Genomic DNA, 13,632 nt, shown 5'->3' with positions numbered 1-13,632 from the left:
TTAAAAAAAAACAATCAGCACTATAAAAGCGTGCCTGGTGATAGTTCAGTTTGATCTTGTGGAATAAAAGACGCAAGCGGTTTTAATTATCAATTGTATAACAAAAAATACGACTATGATAGGCACTCGTGCTGATAGTGACATTATCACTTCGAGACGGTTGTGATGATTGGCGCGAAGATCAATATCGATGAACGCCTAGACTATGCCTGTGAGAAAGCGACAAATACCAGCATATTATTAGCACGGAAGATACCTAGCACTGGAGGCCCAAGATAAACCTGCAGATTACTTGTGGCGGGAGTGGTTTGCTCTTCACTATTTTTCGCGACATTGGCCTGGGAGAAAGAACTAGCTTGTGAGGGCAATCGAAGAAAGTGAAACATGGCTTACCGCTCAGTGACGATGACTCGCAGAGGTGTGCTGAACAACTCTCGCATTCGCCGTAATTGAAGAATGAAATCCACGATGACCCAGCTGACCCAATTGCTGTAAGAACATGGTAGTTACAGAAAATATTTGCACTGACTCAGGCTGGATGATTCGCCCTTTTGCTGTGAATCTGGTTGCACACCTGAGCATGTCATGTTCCACTTTCCATGATTTCGCTCGGCGAAGAGGGGTTCGGAAGGCTCATCGAAAATCAGTATAAATCCTCAAACCATTGTCGGGGGAATACTGAAGTCAGAAACTCCGTACTCAAAAGGATACAAAAGAAAAGAGTAGCGTGGAAGAATCCTGCTCATTGCTGCAACCTGATACGGCAGCGTCTTTTAAAGATTTCCACCTCCAAAAAAACAAAACTTTAATATTACAATTATACGTCTTCTGATTGATAAGGGGGTAAGAAAAGTAGCCTTCACTTAAAGACGAAGAACTGACTGCATGGAAATCAATATGACTCGCTGAACGAAAAATTTCATCTGGTAATGGTTGGGTTGTTGTCGATGAAGCAACAGCTAAAAGACCAAAAGACGAGAGAGTAGGCGAGCTATCAACAGTGTAACATTTTCATGTAAATAAACTGATTATTTGCACGGCTGAATTTTTACATAAATACCCAACAAAGACCCACAAATACAGGAACCATATTTTCAGCAGGCTAGATGAAAGATAAAAGGCGGTCAGAAGAAATTGAAAATGAAGATGTACTTCTGATAATTGGATACGCTGCGCTGCGTTAAACTTTGATAACTTTCTTTAAATATTCGATAGTGTCTGAAGAAACTACTATTGAATTGCTGGAAGGCGGGGGGGATGGAATTATTATGAGTAGAGTTTTTATAGTAACTTAAATTACTAAGAACGTTCACCAAATGACATCTTTTCAATTTTTTTTTTTTTCATAATATATTTTATTTTAAATTATTGGTTAAAATAAAAATTATTTTATCATGGAGTAATTATTAAATTATAATATTTATGCAACTATTAAACTTTATTTAAAATTACTTATTTTTAAAGACTGACGGCATACTCTACTCCTTGGTTCCCTTTTCTTTTTCTTTCCTAACGTCATCTCACTTTTTTCATGGCACTCTGATCTCCACTCCTGTGGCGAGGTCTGAACCGAGTGGAGAGCGCGGTGGCGCCATCTGTCCGCTGGTATACGCAACATTCGAAATAAATTTCGAATGCCGCGAATCCTGCCGCGCCACAGAGTTACTTGTTTGTCATGTCCAAAGTCTTCCCATATTCCAGCGATTTCTTTTTTGATGCAATAATAATGGCCCAAAACGCCAATTTGGGCCGTAGGTCAATTGCATTCCTTGCAAATTATCCGGTTGCGTTAAGGCATTAAAATAATACCGTCCGATTTTTAATGTCACAGTCTGCTTCAGTTATTACTTCCTATAAGAAATGGAAAATAAACATTGAGTTCAACACCTCTGCCAAACCGTCGATCGAAATGACGGCCTGGCCTAAATAATTATGGAAGTACTGGCATTTCCTGATAGTCAAACCCGATGTTTGGTTTCCCTTGAAAATAAGCATAATTAATTATATAACCCACCCGTGTGGCTGGCCAATGGTCAAATATCAATTTGTCATTATTCTGGCGCTTTTGATAGATTGGAGAGCACTGCGCCCACTGTGTAAATGCAAAAACTACCAGAAAAAGCAAGTTCAATAAAATCAAAATATTTACCAATTGCCACTTTTTATTAGCATTGACTCTCAGCATGTCCCCCATGAAATCTGTTTGCACTGCCGTTGCCCCAATAGGAACCCCATTAAGTGTAGCATCACAGGCGACCTTCATTGTTGTTAACAATGATTCGAATATAGACTTCACTTTCGTCGATATGGACTATTTCATGGTCAATTACCTTTCTTACTTCTTATAATTTGAAAGGCAAATTTAGTTTCTTATTGTGTTGAAGATAAATAGTTCGAAAATTTGGGCTGCCTAGTGAATTCCTGTTGGTCACGTTTTCTTTTTTTTTTTGACAAAAGTAGGTCTACGATTGTTTACTCAATGCGCGTGAATACCCAGAAATGCTGGTGTTTACTAAACACTGGTACCCAACTATCGTCAAACTATAAGGTGGAGCTGGGATTTTGTGGCTTGATACAGTTGCGCAAAAAGTGTAAATGGATCTATTTCCAAAACTCTTACAAATTACAAGTACACGAATAATTTAGAAATAATTTATTGGAGTGTTTGAAGCTAATTTATATTTCATCGCATATCTCAAGTGCATTTCGCAAAGTATCTCTTAACTCTGGAACTATGAAGGGTTGTTAATGCCAAATCTTGTCGAAACTTTTGCACGTCTAAAGATCCTTTTACCTACATTTGTAGAGACTCAACTTTGATACTCAGAGGCAAGATAGTTCACGTTGATGTTACATATTTTACGAAAACAATTTGTGCACCTTAACTCATTAAATTCATACTAAAACAATAAACACAGATACTCACTACTAAATGCAAACGCTGCTACTAAGTAAATACCGATCGACGTCATTTTTGTAGAATTTTAAAATTTGTAATGGACATCAAAAAATTTCATTAAAATCCTTGCATTGCCTGGGTGCACTGAAAAAGAAAAAACGAAAGTGTTAATTAATGATAATTGACGAATTTGAAGGTTTTATTGAGATGGTGGAAATATGCTTAATTGCAAGCACATACTTATGAGAAGATACTTATCGGGAAGGGAATGTGGTAATTGGATATTATGTAATGTGCTTGTAAATGCACACATAAATATTTAAATTGGCTAGGACCAACAAAATTTAATGAAATAAAATTTAGATATTTTTCTGTTGTAACATAAATAACAAAAAATTAAATGTAAGTAGTTCAAACAAACCCCTGAAAATATTACTGAAATATGTATCTTTTAAAACGAGAAGATCGCAATAAATATAAAGAGAATATATCTATTTTTAGTAATTTCACGACCGATAGCATCTGAAGGAGCACTGATAAAACAAATGCACCCGCTTCGGCAGTTTTTCGATGCTTTATAATTGTGCCTTTGTGAAGTACTAGGCATATACATAGTCTCTTTATTATTATTGTTATTTTATTCCTCCATTTAATTTTCAAAGAGATTGTGCTTGGATTTTATTATCTTCCCAATTAATGCTGTGCAAGCAATAAGTGAATAATAGCGAGACGAGCACAAACCTGTATATAAACATTCATGACGACTATTTTCAACCCAGGGTAGTGAGTTAGGGTGGCGGATTTTCAACCAACTCAACCAACGCCTTATGGAAGAAATATACAAACCAGTATTCCAAAGTTATGCAAAACGCTAGTTGTTGTTTTCCAGCTAGCAACATGAATGAACAATTTAGTAGAGGAAAAGATAGAGCAGATACAAAACCTGAATAATATAAATGACCAAGGACGTCTCTGGCTCATCAATCACTAATACCTATAAACATATTGTTCGTAAATTTGAAAGAAAATTTTGCAGCTCGATAATTCTTCGTTTAAGAATTTATGTATATTGTATATTTACCATTTGTGAATAAAAAACAATATCAAACAAATGGTTACGACGGCCACAATTGCACATCATTCCATTTCCACTTTGGGATCCTTTCCACGGATGTGTTCTATTCTTGGACTACTTTGTGTTTGTTAATATCCCCTAAATGGACATAAAGATCTATTGTTTGCTTTTAACTGAAATGTGTTTCAGCTCTCTCCAGGTCTTCCCGAGAAGTCTAAGTTCCTCCTCTAATATTCTGCGCCATATGTTTTTAGAAAGACCCAATCACCGGCCACTCGAAAATCGTGGATAGCTGTCGCCCTTTCTTAAAGTGTAATCAATCCACTGTTTTTCCGCCTTCTAGTTAATACATTTACCAGTACCTGGCTCGTGATTCCAGTTAACCCATTGGGGAGTTCCGTCCCCACGTACTCGAGCAGGGCAACCAGACCCGAGTCTGCAAGGAACTCATGTGAAGTGGCTTCGGCCACGAAGCCTCACCGGAGATTATCTGGTACCATGGGAACCGAGACGGCCCTCTGAGAGCATATGCTCCAAGAGGATTCCTGAAGGATGTGTTCTTGGCCCGGTTATTTGCGGTTGGCCGCCTAGTGGGAGTTTCATGGTGGTTGTGGTTATGCCTACATCGCGGGCAGAGCTCAAGCGTGGAGTTGCGCTGTACAACTCGGGTGCATACCCCTTAGTTGCGGCAGAGGTGTTAAATAGGCCTCGCATTCACTGGTATGAATGTTGAGCCTGTACTCAGTAGATTTAGCGTAGTTAATTCTTCCGATAACATTGAATTTGGTACCATGATCAGCAGAAACAACGCTACGAAGCTAGACAAATTCATCAAGGATGTTCTATTCATCAATGCCAATAGGATGCTCCGATGACCAGCTTCTCCAAAATTCCCCTCCGGCAATAAATAAACAGCTGCTGGAGCGGTGACCTAAATCCGAGACACTATTTCACAATGGAAGGGCGTAAATATGGTCAGTACAAGAAGATCCAGAGTGGAAACCAGCAACATATTTGTCGAACGCTTGCTTCGAGGCGTTTTTTAGCGGATGACGGAAATGTTTTCTCTATGATCTTTGTGCCATCAGGAAATTCCCAAGTACCCTTCCAATTATCGCACTCGAGACGAGAGCTCCCTTCCACGATCTCAGCGGTCACCTCCTCTTTCTCAATTTCCCAGAATTTCTGGGAGCATGAATAATTCTGCGTCGAAACCTTCAAGGAAAGCACTTGCTTTCATTTAAAGGAGAAGTATGCATTCATATGTTACAGCGGCTAACGATTTCATGGGCACCCATGACTTCACTTTCACTTTTCACTTCTGCAACTGCTCTTTATTGTGAAATTTCCTGACAAAAATAGATCTCGGGACTGTCAATTTATTGGTAATTGGAAATAAACTTAGGTTTAGAGTTTTACTTGGGAATGTGTTTCTTTTCCTTATAATCTAGTAACTTTCTGTAGAAATTTTAATACTATCCTGCTTTTTGATTCAAACTGGGTGACCCTGCCATTAACAAAGCGCTGCAAACTTATACTGGCCGAACGCAGACTCATACATAAGATGGAAGCACATTTCCGTAACGTAAATAACTAAGTGATAACATTAAAGAAAGGAAAAGTTGGGATCTCAGGAGGCGCCAAACTTAATCGTCGCAAAAGAGATCCATGAGTAGCATTAGAAAAAAACCAGCAGCTGCGCAGCAGCCAAGCAATGTCTGTGTTATTTGAAATAATGCTTAGTACTGGATGAGGACCACAAGAAGGTTCAAGGTAGATTCACACCCACAACAACACCCCCCCAAGAAATCGAAATTCAAACCTTGGAAGGAGAAAACTTAGGGTAGGTTAAGGAAGTAGGTCCCTGGGATATGGCATTAGCTATTCTAGCGCAGTCAAGGGCATTCGATTGGCTATTCGATCTTCTTCTATAAATACTCATTCATCTAGTGAATGAAATTGTCAGACACGTTGTTGTCTCGCAAAAGTGTAAGGGTTGGCTTGTGTTTGGTGGTGGATCAGATACTGGAAGGCTGCGGTGTGGAGAGTTCGGTGAATAGCTCAGGACCATTGTCTGTTAGGCTGAAAGGAAGCAGAACTGTCCCTATGTGCTGGAGATGATATACTGGTGATACCCTCAACGATGAAAACTAAGAATCTTCTAAACCGCACTAAGGAGAACGTTCAGAGGAAAAGGTGTCATAAAACTATTTTAATTGTATCAAAGCATTTTTATTTTATTATTTCATTTATTTATTTTTTATTTGCACAAATTCGAATCATTTTGTTCACTCCGCAACGAAGGAAAAGGAAAACAGCTCATAATAGGATTGCATGACTAACCTCTACAAAATGTCAAGAAAAACATGCGTCGTATCACAGATTCGATAATATGTCGGTACACGAAAACAAGCAAGGGGGAAAAGGGGTATTCCTGAGAATATATATTAGGAGAAATACCTACGAGACATATGAAGGAATCATGGAGATCAGGTCTGAAGGGCGGAAGCGAATCAAGGCGCGCAGACCCGGTCGCTTACGTTATAGAGTGACCCTGACAACCGTCAGCTGAATTTCATTCCAAAATATCCCTGAATGGTACGGCGATAAAAAGGTCACCCTGGGCTATGCCCAGAAGACGGCTTGATCTACTCCATCTTCTTAAAGGAAATGTATCACTACATTGCTTACTCTTCACCAAAATTGTCTGATTAAGATAATCACTAATTCAAGACACCTATCCTGAAGGCGGGCAAAATTAGTTTTTAATCGGGGGCCTGTTTCTGGAAAGTGTGGGCAAAATGCTACAAAGCAAACCAGTAGAAGTATCAAGAGCGACTAATTCTGTTATCCTGAAAACAACCCAAGATTTTCCACAGCACAAGAAGTTTTTGCCACTAACGTAGAAAATAGTAATTGACGAACTCTTAGAAAAGCTATTTAATATCGGTGTAAAAGTCTGGTATTACGCTCATAATATAGTATTAATTTGCAACTGATAGATCTTGGAAATGGCAGCAAGAACCGGGCTCATAGTTTCAAACACCGGATCGACGCCCTGACATCACTTTTCATGGTTGACGCTACTTGTCGACGTGCACCAACCCGGCTCTACCCCTGCATGTGGAATGTCACGAGGGTGAACATCGGGAAGTTCGCCGAAGTTCTTGAAACAGAAATATTCGCGCTGGAGGGCGGTTCGGGGGGTGGCAGCGTTGCAGGTAACACTCTCGTAAACTCAGTGATGAACCTGATAACGACAGTGCGTAAATCTTTCATGCTCCGGAGGGGCACCAGCCGTGGCAAGCCATCTATTTATTGGTGGACGGCAGAATTTGGCGTCCTATGGAGGGAGTGTCATAAGGTCCGCCGTTTGGCACAACGATTACACGTCAGCGAGGAGGCATGCGCCATAAAGGCAGAGTATAGATCAGCAGTGTCCGGATAGCTGAGTGGTTAGCGAACAAGGCTATCGTACGGAACGCCGCGGTTCAAATCTCACTGGTGGCAGTGGGATTTGTATCGTGATTTGACGTCGGATACCAGTCGACTCAGCTGTGAATGAGTACTTGAGTCAGATCAGGGTAATAATCTCGGGCGGGCGCAATGCTGACCACATTGCCTCCTACAGTATACTGTAAGTGTACCGTTTCGGTCTTGAATGAAGTGCTCTAACACACTTCAAGGCCCTGATCCAATATGGATTGTTGCGCCAACGATTATTATATTATTATATAGATCAGCAAAATGGAGACTTTACAGTGCGATAAATACAAGCAAACCTCGCGCAAAGCAGTGGATATTTGGCTGTAAGTAATACTCGGGCTCGTGCACACTAACTACCGACCGGACGGATCGCATTGTACGGGCATTATTCTCCGAAAAGCTTCGAGGATTGCCCCCCTTTTTACAATAAGAAGTCTCGAACGAGCGGTTATCACCATGGAAAGCAAGAAAGTGTCAGGTCTTGAAGGTATCTATGAAGTTTACAAACACACGCGCAAACTGGTGTTCCGCCATCGGCCAGATTCTCTGCTCGGGGGGTTTAATGCTTGCTTGAAGGAGGGCATTTTTTCTTATCATTGGAAGCTGGCGAGACTCGCGCTGATCAGCAACGGAAAAGGAGACCCGGAGCTGCCGTCTGCATACCCACTACTGTGTACGCTTAACACGGCCGGGAAATTGCTCGAAACACCCATTGAGAGTAGACTCGCTAAAGCGATCCGCGCTGCCGGAGACTTATCCCCAACACAGTTCGAATTCAGAACAGGCAGATCCACGGTGGATGCTGATATGGAGGTGGTGGATGCGGTTCACCGAGCCGAGGCACACAGACCGCTTCCTGCTCTATGAGATGCTAGATGGCCAGAGGAAGATGGAAATTACGTCGGGAGTAGCACAGGGATCCACTCCCACGAGAGTCTCTTGAAACTCGATATGCCCGAAGAGTCGCGCCTAATCGGTTATGCAGACGTCGTTGCGGCGCATGTTGCCTGGAAAAAAACGAAGTAGTCATCTTGACCAGAAAGTGAATCCCGACTCTCCGTCACATATCGATCAGTGTAAGGAGAGTCAGAACTAGCGGTTAAATACCTTGTTTTAATGACGGAAGGACTTCTTCGAGCAAATCAAAGCAACAACGGACTCGGCCTTCAATCGGCTAATGGCGATTGTTGGGGGTTCTGTATTTACTAGGAGACCTTTTTATGGGAGCAACGTAGCCAGTTCTGCTCTTGCATCGTAAGCCCCTTGCTCAAGTGTAGAGATGGGGAGTTTTGCGAGTAGCGGGGTGGTCTCAGGACCAGCCGTGATGGTGACCGTGGGAGTGATCCCCATTGCCCTTCTTGCCAAGGGGCATAAAGCTATCTACAGCCGCAAGGCAGATAACTTGAGAGAGGTGGTTGCCCGTGAAGAATGCTAAGGGACTCTTACCGAGTGGAAACCCCCTTGGCAAAATGAACCAAGAGACAGATGGACTGCACGACTCATCTCATTAGATCCGTCGCTGAACCGAATGCACGGTGGGATTGATTACTTTCTTACCCAACTTCTAAGTGGGCATGGAGGTTGTCAGTCTTACCTGCACAAGTTTGGGAAGACGCGATTTCCTGATTGTGTGTTCTGCAATGGAGTGTCGGGCGACGCAGGACACACATTTTCCTCTCGTGAACGATGGGATGGCCTTCATCAGCAGCTTTATGCAGATATAGGGGAGCTCTCCCCAGGCAACAGTGTCAGAGAGATGCTGCACGAATAAGATGAAACTCAACCGGCGAAGGGACCGGATGGCAAGGGGTTCCCTAAATTAACAATTCCCTTCCTCTCCCCCTTTCCCGTTGGTGAAAGGAACTCCCTAATTTGAAGTTTCCTAAAGCGGGGAGCGCGGCGGGGTAGTCCGAAGTAATGTGTCAAATGGTTCCAGGCTAATTTTCTGATAAGAGGAAGGTGTTTAGTTGGTAGTACTGTTGTAGGAGTCCACCACTCTGTGCTTTAGCGCATTCACCTACCCTACTCCCCAAAAAAATAATAATCTGCAATTGAGAATTGCTGGTAATAAGTGCACGGGGGCGGAGCTGAGCATCAATCTAGCCAAGATGGCCATAGTACTATTCACTAAGCGAAAACCTGATCATTCAAGAGCTATTAGACCACACACTATTCTAAACTAGACCAGTTGTTACTCTGGAAAGCTACAAGAGTTTTGACAATCTGTGGACCGATGGCAGGGAAGAAATGGGCATCATCCCGAAAATACACCTTTAGATATACCCTGTAATTGTACGGCTGGTGACTGCCAATGCCATTGGGTGGGCTTGGTACAACAGTCAGGAAGTTACACAAACTTCAAATCCAGACATGGAATCATGTCCAATGACACTTATGGAGGTACTTCCGGAGATTGCATGCAAATGTAGTTTAATGTTGATAAGAATTTTAAAACATAATTGACAAATAGGACGGACTGGAAAAGAAAAGGAACGCCAAGGGAACTTTACTGCGCAAAGTTACCAAGAATGGAATAGCCTCGCCCTGGCAGCGATTGTTCCATTTGCTGTTGCGGACTATGTGAATTTCTCCGCCGTATTCGTGACCTTATTTCGATAATGAAATAGGATTGCCTTACTTTACAGTTTGAATCAAAATTTTCATATTTTGATTCCTATTCTTTAAAATAATTATGCTTTGTCCTGCATTGTACATATACATATTATTTATCTTCTACAAAAATTCATTAGAATTATGAAAACTCGGTTTAATTTAATGATTTTATCATAGCTGCAATTTATTTTCGTAAAAATCATTCCATTCAATTAAACTCGGTATTTTGTCAGAACAAATAAATTCTTAGCAAGAAAAACGGGTTTCTGTCTTAAATCTTTTGTTTTGGTATTTAAATATATTGCAAAAGTACTTAACTTTTCATATATTCTTAAAAATAATTTAGCATTTACTAGCAGCAAATAAGTAATCAAAATGCAATATTTTGAAAAAAATCTAAATTCATCATTCTTTCCTGAAGCATTATGTATCCAAATTAATGTTGTATTTAAATATTTCAGAACTTGACCTCCTTTACCGCAATATCTGGTTTAATATATGGGTAGTATAGTGTATAAAGAAACCATCCACACATGATCAAATCATTTGCATTTTGTCTAGGTATACGTTACTACCCGGAAAGATATTGTCAGAAATATAAAATGCTTGATAAATAATCTAATCTTACAGATATATACATAGGTCTACCATTGTCTCAGCATTTTGCTTCTATGCACCGGTTACTTTAACACATATAATTTTGAATAATGTCTAATTGCGAATTATCTCATTAAAATTGATTCAATCTTAAATTCATATTTCCAAAATCTTAAATTTTTTCATAGAATCAAGATAAATTAAAACGCATGCTAGTTTCGAAAACTGGAAAATGGCAACAAATACAATTTTATATCTTTATTAGATCAAACTGATTTCGCTTGGCAAGAGTAATCCCATTTATTTTCATTTGTATCTGTCGTAACAAACGCATTTTATTACACATTAATTCAGTTTGGATATAAGAGGAAATGAAAAGCAAGGTCGTTCCAACTTGAGTTATTTAGGCTGATCACAGTCGACCACCGGTTTGCTTTGTTGACATCACCTTTGCAAACGTTTTATTTACACTTTCCTAGGTTAAAGAGGTCTTCGTAGCCATGAATAAGATGTGAAAGATATCAGTTCATTGAAAATATTATCCAGTCTCTTAGTTTTTCCAAATAGCACTCTTACAAATTGCTACTCCAGGTTGTTTGCACACGTGCTATAACCAAAATTGATGCCATTAATGATTTGTTTTATCGAAACCACAAAACTGCTCATATTACTGAGCGTGAAAAATTATTTATTGCAAGGCGAATCTGGTCAATGGAATGGGCTTTATTATCTATAAGAAATTTAATAACACCGCGATGGATTGATTTACTGTTTGGAAACTCTTTATTGGCTTTTTTTGTGTTAGATATCGAGATAATGTATTGCAACATTTTGACCATATTAAATCAATAAATTTAATTGCGGTAAGGTCTTTAACCTCCCGCCGCTTTTTGATTTTTTTTGGAATAAAAATCGATTTTCGATAATTATAATATTTTCACTATTTGCTAATAATGCATTAAGTTCTTTCTGAATTATCCAGCTTGCATAATTCATATTTAATTCATTTCCTACTCGGTGGCGGTCCCTTTCTATTGTGTAACGGCGTTGGTCTTATTGTTGGTGGTCATATCATTACGTTTGATATATTAAACCATTTGTTTGCCAATATTCTAAATACATAAAATGGGAAAAGCTAATTAGCGAGCTCTATTAAAGGGTTCCAAATATGTTTTCAGCAAAAAATAGGGAAAGTTTAATAAGTTGTTTAGCCTCAGATGAATTTCACTGCAAGTGAGTAAATGCATCTTGGAATTCTCAACAGGAGGTAAAATATGAAATGTTAATGAAAAGCAAGGCTATTGAAGCCTTTCTTTAACGAAGAAGGTTTTCATGCGCATTTAATTGGTACAAAAATAACTAAGGCTACAAAGCCTACTTACAAAATTAAAAAAAAAGAATGAAGCATATACGCAACGGTTGCGTTTATCGATTTTATGGATGTTCATGGAAAATCTGACACAAAAGATGAGCTTGATAATTATAGTTCAATATTATTATTTAATAAGAAGAACGCCGATATTCATGGGTATTTTAAGGGCAACAGAGATGCAGAAAAAATTCGTTTCGGTTAGAAATCGGTTTAGCTTCTCTTTGAAACCTTCTGTTTGTCGACTTTTTGTTTTATGAGGAGAACGGTTTGAAGTTTTTCGCCAAAAGTTTAATTGCTTAAATTATAGAAGGTATATTTGCATTACTTTCATCTAGATGAAGCAGGAGGCACGAGATCTTGGGCTACACACCTATGAAAGCAAGATGAAGTATACGGTGGCAATATGAACACAAAAATAACAACAATACCAAATAGTGCTGATTAAATGAAAACAATAAAAATTTACCCTGTTTGGGGTCAAAATTCACAACAGACATTACTCATGATAGCAACATCCAAGTACGGTTTCTGGCAGTCAATAAAACCTATTTTAATTCTCAAAAAGTGTTCCGCTCGAAATATCTCATCATATTGATCCCGCAATGAGACATGATCAGCGAATCTCTTGCGTGGTGATCGTTGAAAGATCTTGCTTATCAAAAAGCTGTACACGGAGAAGGATGAAGGCAAGTCTTCCACGCCTAAAAACGGGATAAATTCATCCAGGTTGGGTGATTGGGTACAGATGACAGCGCCACAGGCAAAACCTAGGTCATAAAGCCACAAAAGGAGCCTCCGATGGGATTGACAACACAACACAGCGTTACAAGACTTGCGTTGGACAGAGACCGATTTCCTGGAGAAGAGCCAATACACTATGTACTATTGTGCCGCTTGCGAGGCAAATTTAGAAATATAAGCCTAATTAACGTTCACGCCCCTACAGCGGAGAATGCAGAGTGGGACAAGGATACCCTCTTCGAGCCAGTAGAACAAACCTTCGAAGGCGGTCCCAGGTATGATATGAAAATCATACCCGGGGATTTTAACAGCTAAGTAGAGACGGAGTTCGTGTTCAGGCGATACGTTGGCTCCCACAGCTTGCATAAAGATACCAAAGATAACAAGCTGCAGATTATTCAATTAGCAGTATCGCACGAAATGGTTGTTGGAAGTAACAGGTTTGCGCCAAATGTGGTCCACAAACATAGGTGGGCTGCTCCAGACGCGATCACTTTCAACCAAATTGACCACGTGCTGATTGAACGCCGCCACCTCTCAGCCTTGATGAATGTCAGAACATATAAGGGGGCCAATATAGACTCGCATCACTATCTCGTTGGCATAATGCTCCCGGCACGAAATACAACACCACCTACAATCCCCTCTGACAATCAGGTGAAAGTGAATACTGAACCCATTCACAACACAGCCCTCCGTAACGCCTAATAGGGGGAAATGGATTGTGCAATATAGGTAGCTAACAGATGTCCTGGAGATGAAGCATCAACAAGTGATCTTCACAATGACCTTAAGAATCTTATCATTGATACGGCCGCAAATATACTTGGCAAAAAAAAGTCGAAACGG

At 40.1% G+C, this 13,632-nt stretch overlaps 1 protein-coding gene across 3 annotated transcripts in view; it reads right to left on the bottom strand.

The window, feature by feature from the left end:
• The window catches only part of LOC119654885 (mucin-12), a 268,652-nt gene that overhangs the window by 38,731 nt on the left and 216,289 nt on the right, over positions 1-13,632 (bottom strand). For all 3 annotated transcript variants that reach the window (XM_038060497.1, XM_038060499.1, XM_038060498.1), the window contains one exon: positions 2,927-3,043. In XM_038060497.1, the coding sequence (XP_037916425.1) occupies positions 2,927-2,972 (46 nt within the window). In that variant the 5' untranslated portion in view covers positions 2,973-3,043. The remainder of the gene's footprint in view (positions 1-2,926; positions 3,044-13,632) is intronic.

The sequence above is a fragment of the Hermetia illucens genome, chromosome 4, assembly GCF_905115235.1.
Source record: "Hermetia illucens chromosome 4, iHerIll2.2.curated.20191125, whole genome shotgun sequence".
Taxonomy (NCBI): domain Eukaryota; kingdom Metazoa; phylum Arthropoda; class Insecta; order Diptera; family Stratiomyidae; genus Hermetia; species Hermetia illucens.
Note: the sequence above shows the minus strand (reverse complement) of the source record. Positions and strands in the feature narration are given on the sequence as shown.